Here is a 24,747-nt window from a genome sequence, read left to right as displayed (position 1 = left end):
GTCTGGATTAATTTCTCGTGTGTTTCGTTACACGCGATGGTCGTGTGGGAGTGTAGAAAAGAGAAAAATTCTGGCATTTCACTTGCGCAACAAATCTTACGAAGAAATGGTTTCCACCCTTAACATGTTCTCTCTTGAGAAACGTCGCCTCCGAGGAAAACTGATCGAATGTTTTAAAATACTTAATGGTTTCACGAATGTAGACAGATCAACATTGTTTATGATCGATGACACTTTACGTACGAGGAACAATGGCGTAAAACTCAAATGTAGACAAGTAAATTCCGACTACACCAATTTTTTCTTCACTAACGTTGTAGTGCGAGAATGGAATAAGCTCCCACCGTCAGTGGTCCTGTGTAACACGATTGACTCCTTCAAAAACAAGCTCGACCGTCACTTCCATCAACTTAATATCAACTAGAGTTGAAATGCATCGTTTTGGAGCCTTCTGATTAATGTAGAATCACTTAGGTTTAAGGGACCATGGGGCCTGTGTGGTCTGATTTTCTATGTAAATCTATGTAAATCTCTCTTTCTCTCTTGTCATGGTTAGAATCGTGGCGTCACGACAGGAGGCTGTCATTCGCCTCACCTGCGCCTTCCTCAGGAAAACCGGGCAGCTGACGCGCCTGTGAAGCCCTCACAGGACGACACCCTGGGCTCGTGTGAGCGACTAGATCGCCGCGGCCCACAACAACAACAACAACAGAATCGTGGCAAGTTTGTTTTTATTTGCCAGGTAGGATGATAGGCAAAATACGGGATTTGGGGTAATCGCGGGAACGGGTACCCGACCTGGCCTAACCGAGATACCCGGGACCAGTACCCGGGTATTAGGTGGGTTTTTCTCTCGCTCATGTGCCAGACTTTATTAAATTTTATCACCATGACCGGGCGCGCTCCCTGCCCACTACCACTTTAGATAGTCTCCTTGACCTAGACGGAAGGGGACGCTGCCCGCTGCCAGACTGCCGCTTTCGTCTCATCATCTAATTCGAGTAACCGCAGGTTTGTTCGTTAATCGCAGTCGCGATTCGTGCACAGATGATTGCTTCTTTTCTTCAGTCACTAACAATCCATCCTATCTAGTGCCAAACCGGTTATTTGTTGACAGCAGCCGATTCTCGGAATTTTACGGCTCCTACCTAATCTACTGACAAATGTTATGTAACGATTGCAAAAACAATAGACTGGAGTTTGAGGCCAATACCCTTACACGTCACTGTTTTCAGTCACTTCAAGCATGGCATCCGTAGGTGACTATTGATATTACGGTAACTGTAACGAACAAGGGCGCGCCTCTATTTCCCTATTTTTTTATAGAATTCTCTTACATGCATTACTATTATAATTATCACTAGAACAACAAAACTAACCGGAATTAGTAAACGTTTTGGCATTCATGGGGGCGTAGACCCCATGGGAGGTTATAAGTTACATATTTACCTGCTATTTTGTGACCCTAGAGTGTGCTCCACCACTGTCAACCTAGTGATATTTAGCTGTTTCCAATTGAGTTTTATTATTTTAATGTCCACAGCATGTGTTAGAATGAAGGAATTCTGGAAAATATAGAAAATATATGCCCTTGTTCTTAATAAAACTGATTAAAGTCTAACAGGATGTTATAACACAGCTCCCATTTTTGCTGAAAACTTTATTTTTTAAAGTTCTGTAAGTGAATTTCTGCATCCAGAAACCATGCTTTACACTGTTATAATTATCAAAGAAACCCTTATGTCATGGGGAATTACAACTTCTCAAATCTCATAAGTATTTTATCCCAACTAGAATTGGTACCCAAGCCCTCAAGATGCAAGGCACACACTATAGTGTTAAGCCAAAGGGTACTAAATGGCTCAATGCCTTCAGTCTTTATTTGAATCTTGGCTTCCCTTTTATTATTTAGATAATTTTTTTTTCTGCTTTGATTTTTCAAAATCATCTTCTTCACATTACAAATTTTAATGGAGCAGGCCTGAGACTCCCTTTGAGAGGCACAAGCCATCTGTTTCATACCTCTAAATGGAAAAACACAAACCAGGAAAGGATGCCCAACACTATCACTGTCATAGTGGGATTCCCACTTCTCCAAGCACATGAAACTAATCTTGTCGGGAAACTAACAATAACACGCCCAAGATTTGGACCCAGGCCCCTGAGGTGAAGGGCGGTCACTTTACCCTTAAGCTAAAGAGCACCTCTGGGCTCAAGGCTTTCAGAGTTCTTATCCATGTCTCACATGTGGTAAAACTTGAGGAATTATTATTGCAGTGCACTCTTTCCCAGGGTAGTGTTTTTTTCTTTCCACAGGCTCAAAGGCCAATGTAACGGAGATGCATGGAGGCCAAGCACAGCTTTAGTATATGCTCCTAACTTTACTTTTTACTCTTGCTTAAATATATATATATATATATATATATATATATATATATATATATATATATATATATATATATATATATATATATATATATATATATATATTAATTGCCAAGTGTAATACACTGGTGCATTGCATTTCCATTAAAATTATTTTTTGTTTTAGGTTACGTTCGTTAGTTCATTTAGATTCGATTAAACATTTCAATTTGGTTTAGTTATTGTATTGCTACTTGTAGTTATTGTATTGTATAGCAGAAGGATAGATCATTCGCTTTGGTTAGGATAGATTATTTGTATGTGATAAATTAATTCATTTGGTTGGGTTAGGTTACTCATTTGCTTGAGTTACATTTACTTCCTTGTGGGGTTATATTACATTCTTGGGTTGGATTAGGTTAGGTTGTTTGTCCAATGGGTGCATCAGGTAGGGAGCCCAACAGTGAAAAAGTTGCCATGGCCTCTTAAGAAAACAGTTATGAGATTACTTAACCACCTGTTTTGGTTAACTTTAAGCTATAAGTGGCAGAGAAACAGCTAAATATGGACCAAATATGAGACTAGCAGAACAGAATAAATTATACATTTAACGTGCTATTCTCATAAAGATGCAGCAACTAGTATTTTTTTTTTCACACAAATATTATTATTGGGTGGCTTTGGTTACAAAATAAACCTGCTTGCAATGGCTGGCACCCAGGCCTGACACTCCCCAAGAATGACAAAGAATTGAACAGTCACATCTGCTCTACATTACATTATTAGATTTCTTTACCATCCCTCATGCTTGGAAAGAGAAAGAATTACATTGAAAATCAGACCACACAGACCCCATGGTCCAGACTAGGTGGTCTGTCCTTAAACCTAAGTGATTTTACATTAATCAGATGGCTCCAAAATGTTGCTTTTCTACTCTAGTTAATATTAAGTTCAAGGAAGTGACGGTCGAGCTTGTTTTTAAAAGAGTCAATCGTGTTACACTGGAGCACTGATGGTGGGAGCTTATTCCATTCTCGCACTACAACGTTGGTGAAGAAAAATTTAGTGCAGTCTGAATTTACTTGTCTACATTTGAGTTTTATGCCATTGTTCCTTGTTCGCAAAGTGTCATCAATCATAAACAATTTTGTTCTGTCTACATTCGTGAAACCATTAAGTATTTTAAAACATTCGATCAGTTTTCCTCGGAGGCGACGTTTCTCAAGAGAGAACATGTTAAGGGTAGAAAGCCTTTCTTCATAGGATTTGTTGCGCAAGGAAGGGATCATTTTTGTTGCTCGATGCTGAACACCTAGTTTAGCAATGTCCTTTGCATGGTAGGGAGACTAAAACTGTACCGCATAATCCAAGTGGGGTCTGACTAAACTATTGTAGAGCGGAAGTATTACATCTTTATTCTTGAATAAAAAGTTTCTTTTAATAAAGCCCAACATTCTGTTCGCTTTATTTGCTGCATCGATGCATTGATGTGAGAATTTGAGGTTTGACGCGATTTTGACCCCCAGGTCCTTAACGCATTGAACGCTTGTGAGTTTAACGCCGCGCATTTCGTAATCGAACTTCTTTTTTTTGTTCCAACTTGAAGGACCTGGCACTTGTCTACATTAAAGGGCATCTCCCATTTATCCGACCAAGCTGAAATTTTGTGCAAATCCTCTTGGAGGCTTTGCCTGTCTTCGTTAGTGTGAACCGAGTTACCAATCTTTGTGTCGTCTGCAAATTTACTAATGCGATTATTGAGTCCAACATCCACATCGTTGATGTAAATAATGAAGAGCACTGGGCCAAGAACCGAGCCCTGAGGGACGCCACTAGTGACCGGCGCCCACTCTGAGTTAAATCTGTCAATCACAACTCTTTGTTGTCTGTTGCTCAACCAATTCGCGATCCATTGCTTTTCTTGACCGTCAATGCCTATTTGCTTTAATTTATAAAGTAATTTATGATGTGGGACTTTATCAAACGCTTTCTGGAAATCAAGATAGACTACGTCCAATGATTTGGTTATGTCATAAATTGAGAAGAGATCGTTACAAAAGGTCAGTAGGTTTGACAGGCAGGATCTTTTGTTACAGAAGCCATGTTGTGAATCCCCAATTAATGAGTGGCTTTTGAGGTAACTCACAATTTTGTCTCTAATTATGCTCTTGAGTAGCTTACCTACAATTGAAGTTAGACTAATGGGTCGGTAGTTACCTGGTATTTTTTTGTCTCCTTTCTTAAAAATCGGCGTCACGTTAGCCTTTTTCCAATCCGAAGGGACGATGCCTTGTCGCAAGGACATATTGAATACGGTAGTGAGGGAGGAGAGTATTTCGCTCTTTATTTCTTTAAGCAGTATAGGATATACTTTGTCGGGTCCGGGACTTTTATTTGTTTTAAGTGGATGGAGAGCTTTAAGGACTTCATCGGTTGTTATTTCAAAATTAGGCAATGCATGCTCGAGATTTACAATAGTACTGGTGTTGGTGGTAGTGGGAGGAAGACTGTTAGTATTAAACACCGAGGAAAAGTAATTGTTTAAGAGGTTTGCAATGTGTTGGCTGTCAGTCACTAGTGCACCGTCGCTGTTTGTTAAAGGTCCAATACCACTTCTGATCGCCTTTCTGTTGTTTATGTAACTGAAGAAAGATTTCAGATTATTTTTACAGTTGGCTGCAATATTTTCTTCATATCTTCGCTTTGCCTGACATACTAGTCTTTTTACTTGTCGCCTGGCATCATTATAAAGTCTAATATTTTTGGGCATGCTTTGTTCTTTCCTTAACCTTAAAACAATTTTCTCTCATTGACTGATTGTTTAATTTTGCTATTAAACCACAGTGGGCTTTTATTAGTGTTAATTCGCTTCTCGCACAAGGGGACGAACGTGTTCTGCTGAGTGAGTAAGTGATTTTTAAAGCTTAGCCAGGCTTCCTCTACGTTGCCGTCATCTGATAGTTGTATTTCTGTTAGTTTTTGTCGGATTTCTACGAAGTTAGCTCTTTTGAAATTGGGCACCTTTACTTTATTTTCAGTCACTGATGATTGAGCTCTAATGTCGACGCGCACTAATTTATGATCGCAAGAACCGAGGTGCTCTCCTACCGTGACATTACTGACTAGGTTATCTTGGGTCGTTATAACAAGGTCGAGTATATTATTTTGTCGAGTTGGCTCAGAAACCATTTGGCTTAGATAATTTTCTTCTAAAATTCGATCATTCTATGTGACTCGCCTTATGTACCTGACAGTGTCGCCCAGTCGATATTGGGGAGGTTAAAGTCTCCTAATATCAGTGAGTCGTTGTTATTCAGTGACTGCCTTAAGACACTGTACATTTCAAGGTCGTCATCGAGTGATTGCCCGGGAGGTCTGTAGGTGACAGATATATTTAAATTGACTTTTGCAATGTTTACTCGCACGCACAAATGTTCAACGTTACTGTTTCTTGGTGTTTTGTCAGTGGGTTGCAAATAGCTTTTGACAAAAAGGGCGACGCCACCGCCTCTACGGTTTACATGATCTTTGTTGAAGAGTCTGTAGCCATCTATGTTGTATTCGGAACTTAAATCAATATTTGTGGTGTCGATAAATGTTTTGGTTATAGCAATTATGTCAAAATTTTCTGTTAGAGCAAGACATCTCAGTTCATCAAATTTGTTTCTTAGGCTACGCGCATTGAAACTAAGGATTTTTAAGTTATCTAGAGGCTTGGTAATAGAGGTGGTGGTACTTGCGGGATCACGGTTACGGGTTTGTTGCGATGCACGGCGCCTATTTACACGGGCAGGATGGAGGGACGTGGCTGAGACTCGTTTTTTGATCGGATATCACATACTGTGTCGTTGAGGAGCCTTCCAAATCTGGCTGCCCCGATGGGAGACAGGTGCAATCCATCCCTGTGGAAGAGCTGGGGATAAACTAGTGACCAGATTTTAGACCTAGGTCATGCATGAAGGATTGCCACGTCACTATGGCCTACAATTTACTCCAACTTGGGCATGCGGGTCGCTGACACTAGTGGCTGTACTGAACCAGAGACACCACTCATGTTTGGACACTAGTGAGCGTACCAAAGTGGACCGGTTAAAAGCTCATTAAAATTTATCAGAAAAGTTGTTTCATCCCACATAATTTTGATGCTACTTCCCACTCTCCATCTCTACCAGAGGGGCTTTACTATCACTAATACAATAGTAAGAATGGGCAAACTAGGGACACATTTAAGGAAGAGTCTGCAGGGACATGGCTAAGGACCTAATGCTTTTCATGGGCCTTGCACTAACACAATAATTACAATCTATTGTGCTAAATACCCCCAAGCAAATCTTGATACATCACAAAATTTTCCCTATCTTGCCCATTTGTCAGTCTAATCTACACTGATGAGACATATTACTGGTACACCCACTTGGGTACAACCATGAGGATTTCACACTGTGGTTGCAACTTTAGGCTGAGAAAATACACCCCAGGATGTCTTGCAGTATGTTTGTTAAGTGGTGAAAACCACCATTTCCCATTAACACTGTTACCTTTGAATAACCCTACCAAAAATTATGCATATTCTTCATTAAGCTTTTTCTCTTAATACAGTTTGCATGCTCACAAAATGTTTCTCTGAAATGTTCCTTTACATGCAGCCAATATAATACAGTCAGAATATTAATGTTGGATAATAAATGCAAAGTTAGTGAAGGTACCAGAATCCCAGCAGACTAGTGTTCCTCAGCTTAGTGGTCATGGTTACCATGGGAAACAAGGTAAGACTGTAGTGGGGCCACAGGAGGCTATTAAAAATTCTAAGCTTTACAATAATGTGGGTAAAAAATATTTTTGATTAGAAGAAAAGAATGTTTATTATATTTTGTTGTGTCAATCATATTAGTAATACCAAATTAATGTATACATACTGTGGTGCTTGCTTTAACTTTTAAATGGATTAGCAAAAATGTTACTCTTGTAGTGACAAATGAATTGAAAATTAAAAGTCTCAATGAGGAATGGAGTAGACAATGTTGAGAACCACTGTTTGAGACTAATTCTTCAAAGTCCCCATTATATGTGTTGAAACTAATGTCAGTCATAATACTTTTGGTTACTGTGTTTGTCGAGAACAGTAGTTCCAAACCAGCTAAAAAATGAAATTTCATTATTTTTTTATAATTAATGCTAAAATACACATACCATAAAAAAATAACTGAGTAAAGTACTTTCAAACTATATAGATTTCCAGGGTAAAGAATGCTTTAATTTCACATAAAACTATCGGTGATTTTTTTTAAGCACCAGAGACTGATAATTTGGTATACTTGTGTGTACAGGGAATAACTTCACTGAAACTTTTTTTTTCCCCCAACAAAGGAAGGAATCGAAGGCATAATGACAAACAGAATCCTGCCACTGCTGATGCATTGCTCCCCAAAAGCGAACAGTAGAAGATCCAAACTGAATATTCAATAACAGTTGAAGTATTGTCTTGATATTTCACTCTTGAAAGTGTCCAAGTGATAGGAAGGAGGAAACATAGATGAAGGAAGTTTGTTTCTGAGTTTACCAGTGGCAGGAATGGAAGAATGAAGATTCTGGTTAACTATTATATAAGGGATTTAGACACCACAGGTTTGGTTAGAGTGTTGTGCAGCAAGGCCACAAGAGGGATGAAGGCATGCAGCAAGTTTAGAAAAGTGGGTAACATTGCTGTGGAAATCAAAAGCTAGATGAGCTTTAGTAAGAGGAGGGGAGCTAATAATATGAAAAGCCTTTAACTCTTCCCATAAGGGGGGGGCTCCCATACATGGCATGAATACTCTATAAATGGTTCAGATAAAGCTCTCGTATATGACTAGAATCTGAGGAATTGAAAAATGCTGGAGAGAATATAAAAAGCCCAACCTCAGGGAAGCTAATTTAGCAAGAAATGAGATTCTCCAGTTGAAGTTGTGAGTTGAGGATAGGCCAAGAATGTTCAACGTGAAAGAATGGGACAGCCGAGTATTATTGAAGAATAGAAGCTAGATGTTGGGAAGATAGTGTTGAGTTGTCAGTTGCAGAAACTGAGGTTTTGAGATATTGAAAGACACATCCTTCTTCCCCATTCAGCAATAAAGACGTCATAGATAAGGCATTTTGTAACATCTAGTCTTGTGATGTGTAATTCTTGTTGGGGGTGTCTTATGCAGAACACCACTATTTAGTTGTATTGTTCTTACCTGATGCCTCCCTTCTCACTTATGTTGTTCCTTCAGGTACATACCATGAGTTATGAGGATCGTCTGGACACTTGGAAGGACAGGTGGAACCGAGGAGCAATTGGATGGCACCAAAGTGACATCAACTTTGCCTTGCAGAACCATTCCTCTAAGTTGCTAACAAAACCAAAGTGCCGGGTGCTTGTGCCACTCTGTGGAAAGACCGTTGATCTTGAGTGGTGGGTATTTGTAATCAGGCAGTTCACTGATACACATTTTGCTCATATGTATGATTAACCTAGGAGATGGCTATTCTTAGATGCTTTAGAAAAGACTATCGATTGGCACTCACTTTAAAGTGTGTGTGTGTGTGTGTGTGTGTGTGTGTGTGTGTGTGTGTGTGTGTGTGTGTGTGTGTGTGTGTGTGTGTGTGTGTGTGGGTGTGGGGGGGGGGATGTGCATGTGTACGCATGTTACACTCTTAGACATTTAAATTGAACTCATTATAGCCATATTATAACCCACTGTATAAAATCACTGAATTGTGTATACTTTATTATACATAATTTCATCAGTGGGAAACTGTAAGAAATTGAATGAACTATTATATTATCAGGTACCAGCTGTTCACCCTCCCTTTCAGGTTGGTCAATAAATGGGTAATTGGGGAAACTTGGGGAAGGTAAACTGTGGTGATCCTGGACTTAATATTGGCCCATGCCCTAGGGTATTGGGTTCTTATCCAACACAGGCTCAAAGGGCCAACGGTACAGAGATGAGCACTGCAGTCATGTGCAGCTATAGCGTACGCACCCAACTTTACTTTACCTATATATGTTACATACTGTATATTTTGCTCTCATATGATCAGACAAAAATGCAGTTTCTTTCATTTGCTTCCCTAAAATACTAAGAGTCTATCTTCTATAAGAGGTAAACTAAGGTAAATAATATAAAAACATGTTGCATCATAGAGCACGTGGGTGACAGGAGAGGTATGACAAATGTAGCTTAGGGTCTGGATGATGGATATAGTTGAACAGCTTCCTTTTGTAGCAGATATGATTAAATTTATTCTCCTCCTATCAAGACATTCGCAAATGGAATAACTTCATGCCTCTAAAAGTATCATTCATTTATGAAGCTCCATTCCTTCAGCATTATATACAATAATGTTTCATGCAATAAGGGTTGATTTCAGTACAGTTATATATTCATTCTGTATTAATTTGCCCAAGCACTCTATTTGCATACATCATATGGAGCTCAAATATGTCTATTCAGTGTTGACTGTATTAAACCTTAACTAAACTTTTGTATCCAACATTATAAATAGTTTTTCACTGAGGGTAGATGTTTTGCAAGAGAGATGTATGGTTAGGATAAGAAGTAGATGAATGAATTAAGATTGCAGTCCTTTTCAATATGACAATTCCTTAACTTCCCTAGAAGATGAATACGTAAGCAGAAAAGGTTAATGTAAAATCATATGACGTTATAATTCCACTGCTGAAATGATGTGTAATGATTCATAAACAAGACATAACTGAGGAAGGTTTCTATTTTTTTGTGTATGATTTAATTTCCATGGCACTTGATATGAAAGCAAGTCTTTTGATGACAATAAATAACCTTTTGAATCCTGTATTTCAGGTTATATAGGGAAGGACATACTGTGGTGGGCATCGATGGAGTGGAGCAAGGGATCATTGAATTCTTCTCTGAGCACAACTTACCACACATCACTGAAAAATTGTCGTGGGGAAAAGTGTTCAAGGTGAAATATTTTTAATATTCTCTCTTAGCTATTTTAGATGGGTGTGGCTCTTTAGACTGCATTTCTTAATATTGTTGATTTAATTGAAATGGACACTGTATTTTACATAAAAAATATTTGTTTATACCTCAGTACAGTAGGATGTCCATTTAACACAAGATTGGTACCAAAGAAATTCTCACTAAACCAACTGTATGCTCAAGTGAGGTGTTATTTAACCCTTAAAGCATGGGCGTCAACAATAGTCGACAGCTGGTGCCTGGGCTCAAACCGCGGGTGTCGACAATAGACAACAAGGCATTTTTTTACTTAGCGCGCAGTCAAATTTAATTTGTTTGTGCTGAAGTAGAGTAAGCATGTCGTTTTCTTTCAAACAATACCCAACCATGCTCCCTTGACTAATTACTGGTGTTTGTATGCCTTGTGTTAGCTTTGAGAAGATGTCTGCTAGACATCCCACCTTTTCTCACTTTCCAGTGAATTTCATCCATAAGATTGGGACCCTTTGACCTCAGCACCCATCAAGGGCATCAGGAAGGCCTGGAAGTTAATTTTTTTTTGGTGTGTTTCACATAAACTGTTTAAAAGTTATGCATTTCATTACTAAATCATAGAAGGGAAGTCCACTATGAGTGGAAAACTATCTATAATAATGTGTTTTCAGTGATCCTTCTTCAGTATTCTGTACTCGCTCTAGCAATGGTTATTTAGTCTTCAAATTAACATCAAAGTTAATGGTATGTACTTTACAATGATACTGCATTCAGTCACGTGAGCTAAGTAGAAGTGAAGATATAAAAGATTGAAGTGAGGTATGTTTTTGCCTGAATATGCCCGCGTGGGAGGACAGGCATGCCAAAACAAGCCTGCACTTTAATTAAGGGTTAAATAGTTTGCATTTCATTTGGTTCTGGAGAGAAAGCTGAATACAGTAAAATTCTAATAAAATGTTCTAGAGATTAGGTAGAATAATGTCTAGCAAGAGTATTGAGAGATGACTAGGAACTTGGAGACTAGAGGTTATATTAAATTGCAATAGTTATATTCAGTAGCAAGGCATAGCCAAGAGGTGAGACACACCACCAGTGACAGATGTCAAGTGTCCGAGGATCTGAGTCTTGACAAACTTTTTTATCAGGAATATGTACATGTCTACATCACCGGACTTAGATATGTTACAGTAAGAATGAGAAACAAAAACAAAAATGTAACAAAATAGACAAAAATAGACATGATAAAAAGGAAGACTGTAAATGAATAGTTACATCACCAGATGTAGATGTCAGACTAACAATGATAATAACAGCTGGACACGATGCCTTCACAAAGACTTCCTTAAGGAATGTTATTTAATCTTGCACATGCACATACTGTCTTTGCCCACATGGACAGGGGGGGAGGGGGGGAGCTAGAAATATGGAACTAGTACTGTAAACCCTCCATTTAGTATTTATTTCCATATAATGTGAGACCTAAATTTAGGACACACTTTGTTAGGAATTAAGGGTTGTTTGGGAAGTGAGGGTGGTTCATCCTCATCCACTCTTTTATTATCCCTAATTTAATTTCCATTGTATAAAGGGTAACTGTGTTATACGAAAAGTTGTTAGGAATTAGGGGTTGTTTGGGAAGTGAGGGTGGTTCATTAGCTAAAAACTAAGTATTATTAACAAAGCGAGCACAGTGAACCTGGGGTAGTTTCAGAGTAAGTAATCCAAAACTGTCGACACTGTGTGAGGCCCATCCTTTGTAGAAGTAGATTGTAGTTATGACCGAGGTACTGCGAGACGAGATCAGGGAAGGTATGCACCGGGCGGCTGTTGCTGTGAGACTGCGTTCACCACAAAAGCCAAGGGCTGACTGCTCATGGGCGGGTACTGGTTGCCAACTTATTATTTCCGGAACGACCCCAGGTTCTCTCGTCAGGTTAATAACACAGTTACCCTTTATACAATGGAAATTAAATTAGGGATAATAAAAGAGTGGATGAGGATTGTGATGGGAAAATTTCAGCAAAATACCAGGAGAACAAAAAACTTTCCTGGAAAGAAGTTAAAGCAGAAATGGGGGAAAAAGAACGACATTTGTAGCATGAAGAGGAAAGACGGGGGGCTTCTGAGAAGGAATGAAGAGATAAGGGAGGTATGGAAGCAGTACTTTGAAACTGTGATGAATGAGTGTGGGAGAGGGAGCAGAACTGACTAGTGTAAGAATAAAGATCACTGTAGGGCGGCCTGATCCTCAGGGGAGGGTGGAGAGAAGTGAGATAGAGAAGGTGATGAAGAAGTTAAAAGTAGGAAAGGCCCCTGGAGCTGATGGCCTAACATTTGATATATGGAGCAAGTATAGTTGTGGAATGGATATTATGGATATGTAACCTAGCATAGGAACAGGGTAAGGTGCCAGAGGATTGAAGAAAGGCTGTTGTTGTGCCACTGTACAATAGGAAAAGAAGCAGAGGTGATTGTAATAGATACAGGGTAATAAGTCTACTCAGTGTTGCAGGAAAAGTGTAAGAAAGGGTTTTAAATGAGAGGATGAAGAAAATAAATGAGAAAAGTGGAGGCGATGAACGAGGGTTTTTTAGGAAAGGGAGGGGTTGTGTAGACCAAATATTTGCACTGAAAATGTAAGTCGAAAAATACCTAGAGAAGGATAGGAAGCTGTTTGCTGTGTTCATGGACCAAGAACAGGCTTATGACAGGGTTGACATGAAGGGTTTATGTGATGTTCTAAGGATGTATGGTGTTGGAGGGCATTTGCTGGAGAGGATCTGATCCTTCTATAAGAATGTGAGTGCCTCTGTATACGTGAATGGTGAGTTGAGTGAGTTTTGGTGTGGGCGTGAGACGGGTGTGTGATGTCACTATGGCTTTTTAATGTGTACATGGATGGTTGTATGAGAGAAATGAAAGCCAGAGTGGGGGAGCTAGGTCCAAGGCTGAAAGTGAGAGGTACGGAGGAGTCATTGGTGGTGGGCCTGTTTGCAGATGATAGTGTTGTTGGCAGAGAATGGGGGGATGCTGCAAAGGATAGTGGATGAGTTTGACAGGGTGTGTAAGAGGAAAAAGCTGAGAGTGAATGCTGGAAAGAGTAAGGTTATGGTATTTGAGAGGGCAAGAGAGCAGGTCATTGATTTTGCAAAGGCATACAGAGTTACAGCAGAGAGTACAACGGAGTGTAGGATAAGGTTAGGGGAGGAGAGAATGGAGGAGGTGACTGAGTTTAAATATTTAGGGACAGTTTTATGTAAGCATGGAAGTATGGAAGGTGAGGTGAGGGAAAGAGCAGTGAAGGTCAGGCAGAACAACAGACAGAAAATAAAAAAAAGGGGAATGCCACTGTCAAGCATGTGTCGGGTGAGAAACTAAGTCCCTTCTGAACCCTCATTGATGTAGGGCAAGAGACCCATAGCTACTCATTGAGTGTTTTTATTTTTTGATTGTATAGACATATACAAGGAATAGTTAACTTCATTTTCAAAACAATTGGAGTTTAGATTTGTAGGCACCAGATGCAACTCAAAACTTATTGAGATGCATGGTGCCTCATAGTTTTTGTTGCATCTATGCAAGTCTTGGAGAAACTTAACCAGTGTCGCTGAAGGACACTGTCATCTAGAGGCCAACTGTTGTCTTTTTTTTCTTCTTTTTTTTCACATATAAAGTAAAATCACACTTTCCATGTTAATTATGCCAAGGCCCTAATTGCTAAATGAAAAATGCAGATAATATGAAAAGAATTTTTATGACAAACCCTTCCAGATGGATGTTTAAAAAATATTGCTGACCTGACCTGCGTTGTTTTGTTTTTTTATTTTTCCAGCCAGATTGGGAATCATGAACTTATGGCACTGTAGCTATATTAAGCTAAGGCTAAATCCTTAGCTTCATACCAGATCTTCATCCACTTTACAACATCGATCAAGATAATGTTCATACACGTGCTGTATATCCTGGATTTCAGTCCAAAATACAGATATGTGTCCAGAGTCCTGAAAATTAGATTTATCCAATATCCAGTATATAGAGGTCTGATTTATATATGGATTACTGTATATATAGAATACGAGATGGCATGGTAACTTTAGATGTTATGCACTACAAGGAATATACAGTAAAATCCTTATAACTCGGCACTGTATAACTTGGAATTTGGTATAACTCGCCAATGCAATGAAATATTCACTAAAAAATACATTTTGAATTCAAACAAATAATGATAAAAAATGGAAAAAAATCATGCATCTCGGCATATTGTCAAGTATTAACCACATCCTGTTGTTTACACTCGGCATGCCTCACCCGCATTTTCTTTGAACGTGTATCCACACTTGGGCCACCTGATCTCACTCTCCACATCAAGGCTTGCCCACGCTATTCCTGTATCAAAAACATATACCTTCACTCTTCCTGCTCGTTCCTCAAACACCCACGTGTTGTCTGCTTGGACTACATGACTACAGCAGCCCCTTCATTTGTATGTGTTAATTTAAGCTTTTACTGCTGCTGTGTAGTGCAGTGTTTTCAAAATGTTTACTGTAAAAGCAAATGGGGGGAAGGGAAATGAGGGATTTGCATAACTTGGAATGTTGAATAACTCGGCAAAGCTTGAGCCCCTATCATGCCGAGTTATGAAGGTTTTACATTAAAATTGAGTTGTTTTTTTCTTTTATATCTAATTACAGACAGAAGATGAGAAACTAAAAATCTACTGTTGTGATATTTTCAAGATGGATGTGCAAAGCTTAGGAAAATTTGATGCGGTCTGGGACAGGGGTTCACTTGTTGCCATTTATGAAGAGGACAGAGAAAGGTGAGTGAAAATCAAATTTAATGAAAGAAGATTCTTTGTAACCAGCAATATGAATTCAGTCGTAGCTGACATGTGTGTTACTTATACTTACTATTATAGTCTTTCAGTAAACATATAGAAGAACTGGATTTCAAATTTCAAACTAATTACAAACTTGGTGATGAATCAAATTACCAAATGACATCAGGTGGTATGTACAGTAGATCTCGCAATTAACGAGTTCACATCTAACCAATCTCTTTGTACAAGTCTTCAACTTGTACAAAGGGACATGCCAGTCCTCGTCGAAAGACTGACTTGGTCAGCTAGGCTGACGTAAGCCGATAGAGTCGGTCTATCGGAATCCTCCCCTTCCCTTCATGAGCTGTCACCCGGCAAGGGTTTGTGGTCCCTCCTCGAAGTTACGTACACGTTTGACCAAAAAGTCTGTCATCGCAGCTCTGGAATCATTGCTTTTAGTAGGGGTAAACATATAGGGTATTGTCACCACAATTTGCAGCTGATCTTTCGTTTGGCATCATATCACAAGCTTCTAGAAGTGAGTGGGGTGGAGGGGCAGCATACCAAGATTAAATGCCAATTCTCTTTGAGCTCTTAAACGGAAGGAATGTATCTCCTTTCTTCTATGACATTTCCCGTATTTCACCCTAAACCTTTGATACTGCCATATTTTTCTTCTCAAGAAGCAGAGATGCCAAAGAAGAAAGGTATTGATTTTGGCCTAGAGGGCTGAAAAGGTGTCTATGAAAGACGTTGTGATGAGGACAGGGTGAGTTGTGAGGACCATTAAATGTTGGATGGCAAACACTTTTTACAATTAAAAAATTTCACTTGGGAGGCCAAAGGATATATGTAAGACCACAGACAAGCTCTAAGAAAAAAGGTGATGAAAGACCTGCAAGCAAGGCTGGCAGTTGATGCAATCTTAATTTTTTTTCCGCACTCCCGTAAAAAAAAAAAAACCGTAACCATTAATTTCGCATACTACCCAATTTTTTTTCATTGAGCACGTACAAAAAAAAATAAAATATATATTTCTTATCATTTATCATTATTCAATGTAAAGAAAATATAAATACATAAAAAAAAAAAAAAAAAAAAAAATTTAAAAAAAAAATTAATAAATTTTTAAATGCACATTTACACATATAGTGTATATCATCAGGCCTCCTACCAGGCCTAATAAGTAAGCGAAAAAAAAAAAAAAAAAACATTCTTAGGATAACTTGTTTGTTTTCTGTTTTTTTCGGGTAGTTTTAAATTTTTTTCACTTATATCATATACTACCATACTATACATTATTAAAAAAATATAAATTAACATCGCGTTTTTTTTTTTTTAAATTTTTTTCTCGCTTGCCGTGCATGCATCCGTGCCGTAGTGCCGTGCCCCCAGCCTTGCCTGCAAGTCACAGCTAAAAAACTGAAAGGAAATTGTCCTTCAATGCTGGAAGTTGTTGTCGAGAGGACTACAGAGCACCATCTACAAAAAAAAATTAACGACCACATTCAAGCCTGCACGGAAACTTTCCTCACAAGTTGGATAGAGAGGCAAAGAATGGAGTTTGCTAAGAAGCACAAAGATTGAACAGTAAAAGATTGAAGGAAAGTGTTATGTAGTGAAAAGAACAACTTTTAGGCATGAGGAATAGGCCTGGAAGGATTAGAAGGCCAAAGAACCCAGACTGGTACTTTCCCCTCTACATTGAGAGGACAGTGAAGCACCCACATGAGATGATGGTGCTCATTTAGTGGTGCAGGGGGATAGGGAGGATTGTGTTTTACAGAAAATAGGTAAGAAAATAAATCAAGGGATGTATATTCAGGTTTTTGAGGAGTATGTGCTGGCAACTTTCAAGGTGATGGACGTACGATGGAGCTCCTTTTCATATTGACAAAAGTGTCAAGAGGTGGTTTATTGAAAAGAAAATTCAAGTTTTGGATTGGCCACAGAACTCCCCTGATTTCAATCCTACAAATAATGTTTGAAATTTTATGAAAAACTGTCATACAAAATATGACACTTCATCTGTACCAAACATAATCAGTGAGTGGACTCAAAGAAAAGCAACTTGATTTCTTTACAAAAGAAGGCAACAACCTTTTTTAAAGACACAGTATAGACATTTCTCGCCACTTTAAGTGGTAGCTTAAGCTGCCTGGACATATATAATCTGTACACTCCATTACATTCTTCCATGATGTGGGTTGATCACCAGATACATTTTTTTTTCTTTTTTTAATATATATAATCTGAAAGCTTATGAAGCACCTCAACTATTTAGATAATATCCACTCATGTCATCAATGATATATCTTCTATTGATGAAATTAATGTTCCATATGCTAGCAAGTATATGTATTACTTTATTATCTTGAATTTTAAGAGCAAACTTTTTTTCAGATATGCTGATTTAATTAAAGGTTTACTTGCACCAGAGTTTTGTTACTTGGTAAATATTATCCAGTACACACCCAAAGGAACATTCAGAGGCCCACCAAGAAATGTTCCAACTAAATTAGTGCAAGAGTTGTTTGGTAAGTTGATTTTATTTCTTTTCATATTCACACTCAAAATGTGAAGTTTGTTTTATGTACAATGGATTTGAGAATTTGATGGAAGCCATGTAAAAATATAGATCTGCTGCTACACTTCTTTATGTAATCATATATTTATTTAGCTATTATGCTTTACTGCTCCTACCCAGCTAAAACTGTGGTAGTGAGATTTAGCTCTTTTACTCAATTGATTTTTAATACTGAACAAATTACTGCACAAATTACACTGTCTTCTAGAAGGTATATACTATTACCATAAAAAAATACTTCACTTCCTTCCATACAATGAGTTTAGGTAGTTGAATAATAATTAAATAATGGCAAAATTAATGACAAATATAGATATGATAAGTAGTATGCAAAAGTGACTAGAGTGGACAATACAAGGTAAAATATATGACTTAGTGTATGTCTTTCTAGTGTAGCAGTCAGTATGCTATGCTATGAATACACTGGTTCAATCCTGGCCAAGGAGGTCAGTACAGAGTTCACACAGTTGTTCATCCTCCTTTATGGGTTTTTCAATAAATGCCTGCATGGGGACAGCTGGGGAAGGTAGACTATAGTATTAATATGCCACACCTGTCCTGTATCCTTCTGTACTGTTTTCTTACCTACTACAGCTCAAGGACCAAACTTTACTTCATCCTATTATTTAAGTGTTTATTCATTTATGTATGCAGTCATAAGTGATATTATACCTTCCCACCAGGTTTCAGGAGCCTTAAGAATCAAGAGTGGCAACACCTCAGTACAGTGATTTTTGCAACTTTCTTCCCACTCTATTTCTGCAGATTTCAATCTTTAAGGTCTTGGAAGGTTCAACTTCTTTAAATAATTATGTGCACCTCTCATAATTTTCATTCAGTTGCATCTAAAAAAAAAGATAAAACCATCGAAGAGATGAATAAGAAAAAAGCATGTAGAACAGATCATATTTAATGAATGTTGATGATGCAGTTCCTCTAACCAATCTGATAAGACAATACACAGGTGTAAAAAGATTGTAGATGCCTTTGAAATTTAGGGGCATGAGTCAGTGTAAGGATGGACAAGTCCCCCACTCCTCCTATATTACTTTTTACATATCTTCTTCACAGAGAATGTAACAAACATACAGAGTAGCAATGCACATACCCCTGCTCACGGATCACCCTGCAGGACGTCCGGAAATGGAACTCGTTAATTAGCTCGCTTTGCAAATCTTCCCAGTTTCTGAGAGAAGATCCCTAGCCTGGCATGTAATAGGATGACACATCCCTCTCTGTGGGTAGTAATCTCTCCTCTGGTGACATGCTTGCTCTCCACTATCTTCCTCATTTTTCTTTCCAGCCTTGTGTAGAAATATCTCATCAACCCAGTTAAGCCAGTGGCCTTGTCTTCTCACATGCACTACAAAAGAATTAGATGTACTATGGTGGTGTAATTTTTTATGACTTTAATGCTTTTTATGTTGTATACAGCAGGACACCCACTGCATGGAATTCCATATACTAAGATGTTCATAATTTTACTGTCCCTTCTTACTCTTCTTTTTTGTGTGTCTCACTGTGTGTGGCATGCATACATCAAACTTTGATGGAAGAATTTTATTCACCTCCATGCTCCTTGCAAATGCTAATGAAATATACTGTATTTGCCAGCAGTGAATATTCACATTTTATCTCAAAATTAGACTAAAAAAATTAGCAAGCATCTTGGATGCCAAATGTTGCATTACCTGAAGGTGTAACCCTGGCCTACAGGAAGTGTACAGATCAGATAAGATGTCATTGTTTTACCCTTTATGGATGAAAATATATAATGGATGCCTACCCAGAATGCAAGAAACAGCCATTTTTCAAGCACAGTAAAAGTCCAATAATCCGGTGACCATTACTTAGGCAATTTCATTGATTCAGAATTTTCAGCCAAGGGTAAAGTGTAGCTATTTTGAGATAACTGACAAAAATTGGGGGAAAAACAGAAAATACTGCACAATAGATGAAAATGGCGCACCAAACTATCAATTCTGCACCCAAGCCGACACTCACCCACCTAGTTCACAGCGTGTTTACCCAGCTGGCTGTCCATTACATTGTCGTCTCTCAAATTTGCATGATTTTATTTATCTTACCACCATCATGGTTCCTACTACACCATCTTCTTCAGGGAAGAAAAGGAGGCATAATACAATCACCACTGCCAAGTGGGAAGGGGAGGCAGTGGATGAGTGGTTAAAATGCAGACACGACATCCAGGAGGACCCGGGTTCACGTCCCACCCTCCACCACAAGCTTGGATTTTTCAGTCATCCCCTAGTGGCCTAAGAGCACCCACATGCCGTCTTGAAGACTACCTATCAGCCCAGACTCTAGATTCTCTCTAAAACAGGGAATCAAAGATGAGTTCCAGGGAGCAGCATGTGCCAAGTTAGATGGTGCCTTTATAAACACCTGCCTGCAGGCTGAGGTCACCCACCAGGCCCCACCATGAGAGGCTACCGGCACCACAGGCAGAACGAAAAAAGAAAAAGAAAATGGGGAATGCTGCCTGACATGTCATCTGCCTGTTTAAGTATATCAGCTGAGCAACAGAGCTGCTTGTAGTTATGTTGTTATGATGTTTTTATTACCCATTTCATATTTCTATTACCTGATTTTTAGAGAGAAGTGGTATTCATTAGTAAATAGTTTGCATTGTATGATATGTTTAATCCCCTTGAGACGAAAAAGAAAATGGCGGACACTTCCTGACTGCTGCTAGCAGTGCTTCCTTTGTTGACGCACGTCTTCAAATAACTTGTTGTATTTAATCTCTTAGATATGATGATTAAATGTCCCATACTATGTGTGGTAAAAGTCTGGGGCAGGTACTGAATACTGCGATTGCTGGTATGAGTGTGGTAAATTTCAGGGAATGGTGTGCTTTGAGCATTTTGATGTTCTCTCCTGGTAATCCGAAAAATCTACTAGTCCAGAAGGTCCATGACCCACTGCATTCTGGGTTAAAGGACTCTTACTGTATAGTGAATCCATATGTGGCATTAAAAATAATTTAAGAACATAAATACAATTTATGACACCATAGCACATCAACTTTTTCGTAGTGTCTGCAAAAAAATTAGGCGACCAGCTTGGTTCAGGTGATGTGAAAATTCTGAACATTGGGCTGGGATGGAGAAGGAGGATAGTGAAGACCAAGCACATTGCAAGAGGTCACAAGCCATAGAGAGGGGTGTGTTAACCTATCACAGGCTATGGTTAGGCTGATACTCCCTACAAGTGGTAAGACATGCAATTCAATGAGCTCCATTTCCAGATGTCCTACAGAGTGATTTGCAGTTATGAGTATATGCATTGCTACTATGTATATCTGTTGTACTCTCTCCAAAAAGATGTTCTGTCAAAAAAAAATTGAGAATATAGCACTTCTATGATTGGTATGAGGAAACATTTTGTGGTACTGAGTGATATTCTTGTGGTAAGGTTACTTATTGAAAAGTGTAGCAGTGACTGGCTTATGGGTTCATGTCTCTCCCAAAGTTATTGCAGTACTATATGGATGTGACTTTAGTTCCTCGTGGTCCATATCCTTGTCTTGCTGACACCCTTATGATGGAAGACTGCACATCAAAATCTTTCATTAAAAAATACACTCCAAAGGCTAGGGTGATAATTTTTGCATTTATGATATTTTTGTGTGAAGTAATGAAAAAAAATTATATCCTTTCCATTTAGTAACAAATTAACGGATAAGTACAGTTGTTTTTCTTAATATCCAGGTGACATGTGTGCATTGCAAGTGCTGGAGACCAGACTCTTGGAGGCTGCCAATGAATGGAAATTAGAGAGTTTTAAAGAATTGGTGGTGCTCCTCACTCCACGGGTGTAAGGCAACATGCTGATGGCACACTCCTTACTGAAGTTGGTCAGGCAGTCCAAGAGGTGTTAAGAGTATATTTTCCTAATCAACTTTGGCAGTGTATGTATTACAGGAACAAGAAAGTTTTGGACTATAGTATACTACTAAAGTACATCTCCAAAGCCTTGTTCTCTCATGGGAATCTCTCTCAAGGAGCTGGCCATGGCAGAAGTGTCTCCAGTTATCCCTGTTCTAGTATTTCCTCTTAGTACATTCCATCACTCACTTACTAACTCACTCCCTCTATCTTTCTCTTCTGCTCTCTCACTAACTCCCTCCCTCTATCTCTCTCTTTTGCTCTCTCCCTCTCCAGCACTCATCCTCTCCATTTGTTCATTTTACAGGTGGTCTCCTCCTGACACCCCTATCTCAATCCTGCCTGTATGTACCATATTTCCTGCCATATAAGACGCTCTGGAGTATAAGATGGCACCTGTAATTTGGCAAGACATACTAAGAAAAAAATATAAAAACCACATTTTCATTGAACTTAATGTATATGTAGTATTACATTTGGCCACTTTACTTACAATTATGACTACGATACCGTACATAGCTCTGTGCCCTTCTCTGTGTTCAATGTGTTCCACTGTTGGTTGAAGAATTACAGTGCTCTTACCCCTAGGACCTGTGACATTGAAATGGTAAAAAAAAGGGCTGATTGGTAGATTCACTCACTGCGCAGCGTGCAGGCGGTACCTTTCGCCAAGTTATGAAGGAACTAATCACACGGGGATGCGACATTCGATGGGCAGTCTTCGTGTTGATTTTTACTTTCAGGGACTATACAGTATACCTACTTTCAAGTATAAAGATATGTTGGTTGATTAATTTCTGTCAATCATATGTTTTAATATACTAGTTATTTTTACAATGAGAAACAAAAATGTGTTTACATTAAACACTTTAGTCATCCACGGATATCCATTCTTTCGAACATGTATCACAGAAAATGTCAGCTGACCGAGCCACTGCACAGCAGAAATACTAGCTCCAGACTAATCCATCAGTCATGTTTGGAATAAAGCAGTAATATAGATGAATTGGTGCACTGAAAACAAAATCTCTAAGGTGTCTGGCTACACATGGAGACTTACTGAGTGGGGTGAGGCCAATGAAATTGTTTATTTCTATATGAAATACATAATACAGACATGTCAATGAGTGACCTTTCCTGGATGCATATTCCTGAGATGTATGCAGGTTTGAGTCATAGGGAAATTCCAGCCAATTGCAGCTATCATACTGTCACTCAACAGTTGTGTGGCCAATGGTGGGCAAAGCTTAGCTTTCTGCACACTCAAGGGCAGCACACTCACCTACCCACTCTCTGTATTCCTCTTCCTCCCTCCTTCCCTCCCTCTCTATATGTCCCCTGGCCACATACCCCAAACTTCCAAAGGGCTGTCATGTACAGATATACATTACTTTGCAATAATATTTGCACTAAGTATCATACCAATTTCTTTACATGTACATATAAGCATTTTTTTTATATTGGTTGATATTGGTTGAACACCATCCTCACTTTTCTGGTTGAACATTTTCCCAATCATGGACCATTTCTTGAGCATCAAAGACTGTATTGCTTCTGCTCATTGGATGTTATGGGTTGGGTTGCCAGTTATTCATTATTCATTTTGCCAAGTTGGTTTGATGTTGTTGTACCAAAAAAAAAAAAAAAAATGTATATTCACCAGATGTGCCACTTAAACATTAGGGTAATGATTATGATATGAATGGTATATCATATAATTATTATTTAGAGTTAGCTTGGTGTAAAAATAAATGGATCATTTCAAGAACCAGAGGTGGTATATGCGACTTACTTCTCATCTTTCAGGATTAGTAAGGGTAAGAGAATCCAGGAATGTGAAAAATAGGGAATAGTACAAACTTGTGAAAAAAAAAGTTGATTATCACCATATTGTGATGATGATGATTTCCATTTTATAAGCAAAATTATTTATAGCAATTTTGAAGTGTTGACACAAGAGTTAATAGTGCTTGCAATATGGGCTAATGCAAGACTCTCTTGTATCCCTATCACAGCTGCCAGCAACCCCAAGAATGCCTATCACATCCATATAAAAGATATTTTTCTCAACTGTATTCTTATTTTCCTTAATACATCTATGCAATACATTGTTTACTTATAACAAGAGAATATTAGATTACATCTGTAAAATGAACAGAAAATCAACAAACAGACAACCACCATGTCCGTCAGACAGTTGTGAGGGTGGAGAGTCATGGCTGGCTTAGAATGGTTATGTAAAGAGAGAGCAATGGTAAACAGGCAGAACATCAGTCAGCTGCATCACCAATGGCCAGCATTGGTAAGGAGTGGGTAGAGTTTAATAACTTTGATCATATACCAATTAAAGGTCATAGCCTTATAAAAGGTTTATAAATCACAAGTCTTGGTTACTCAAAAAACAAAATAATAGTTACTTTTATAGTTTTTATGCATCTTCATAAGATCTTATAAAATGTCTTTCCTTACATTATTATACTGTGCTCACTCAGCTGCTTAATAACCTTTTAATTGATTTTCATCCTCGTTTACAAATACTTAAATAGATAACTTGAAATGAATCTTAATGTTTCTTTCCTCTATAAATCCCTTGTCAATTTCTGTATCGTATCTGCCAGTCCCCAGTTCTTCTTTCCCGCACAGATGCTATCAATATGCAGGGGCCTTGTCCGTCCTCGTATGGAGTATGCATCTCATGTGTGGGGGGGCTCCACACACACAGCCTTACTAGACAGAGTGGAGTCAAAGGCTCTTTGTCTCATCACTCTCCTCCTCTCACTAGCAGTTTTTACCACTTAAATTCCACCACAATGTTGCATCTCTTTCTATTTTCCACTGACATTTTCATGTTGACTGCTCTTCTGAACTTGCTAACTAGGGTACATGCCTCCCCCCCTCCCACAGCCCCACTGAACTCAACTATCTACTCTAGCTCATTCCTATACAGTCCAAACCCCCTATGCAAGAATTAACCAGCATCTTCATTCTTTTATCTCCTTCACTGGTACACTCTGCAACAGCCTTCCTTCATCTTCATCTCCACCCAAAACTGACCTCTCTTTTGGCCACTCTTTACTATTCTTTTTTTTTTTTTAAAGA

At 38.6% G+C, this 24,747-nt stretch overlaps 1 protein-coding gene across 7 annotated transcripts; it reads left to right on the top strand.

Annotated features, from left to right (window-relative positions):
* The first annotated feature begins 537 nt into the window (after positions 1 to 537).
* On the top strand, positions 538 to 23,718 carry LOC127006121 (thiopurine S-methyltransferase-like). 7 transcript variants are annotated; one of them, XM_050875634.1, is made up of 6 exons: positions 538 to 719; positions 8,616 to 8,797; positions 10,212 to 10,335; positions 15,023 to 15,150; positions 17,554 to 17,687; positions 19,860 to 20,391. In XM_050875634.1, exons 2-6 carry the CDS (start codon positions 8,625 to 8,627, stop codon positions 20,015 to 20,017), a joined length of 717 nt encoding a protein of 238 aa, XP_050731591.1. In that variant the 5' UTR covers positions 538 to 719; positions 8,616 to 8,624; the 3' UTR covers positions 20,018 to 20,391. The 7 variants fall into 7 exon arrangements, with proteins under 7 accessions (XP_050731591.1, XP_050731593.1, XP_050731592.1 ...); XM_050875636.1 differs by having other exon boundaries at positions 538 to 742; XM_050875635.1 differs by lacking the exon at positions 538 to 719 and adding an exon at positions 811 to 1,001.
* Positions 23,719 to 24,747: the final 1,029 nt, after the last annotated feature.

The sequence above is a fragment of the Eriocheir sinensis genome, chromosome 32 (genome assembly GCF_024679095.1).
Source record: "Eriocheir sinensis breed Jianghai 21 chromosome 32, ASM2467909v1, whole genome shotgun sequence".
Taxonomy (NCBI): domain Eukaryota; kingdom Metazoa; phylum Arthropoda; class Malacostraca; order Decapoda; family Varunidae; genus Eriocheir; species Eriocheir sinensis.
This window is presented reverse-complemented; position numbering and strand designations above follow the sequence as displayed.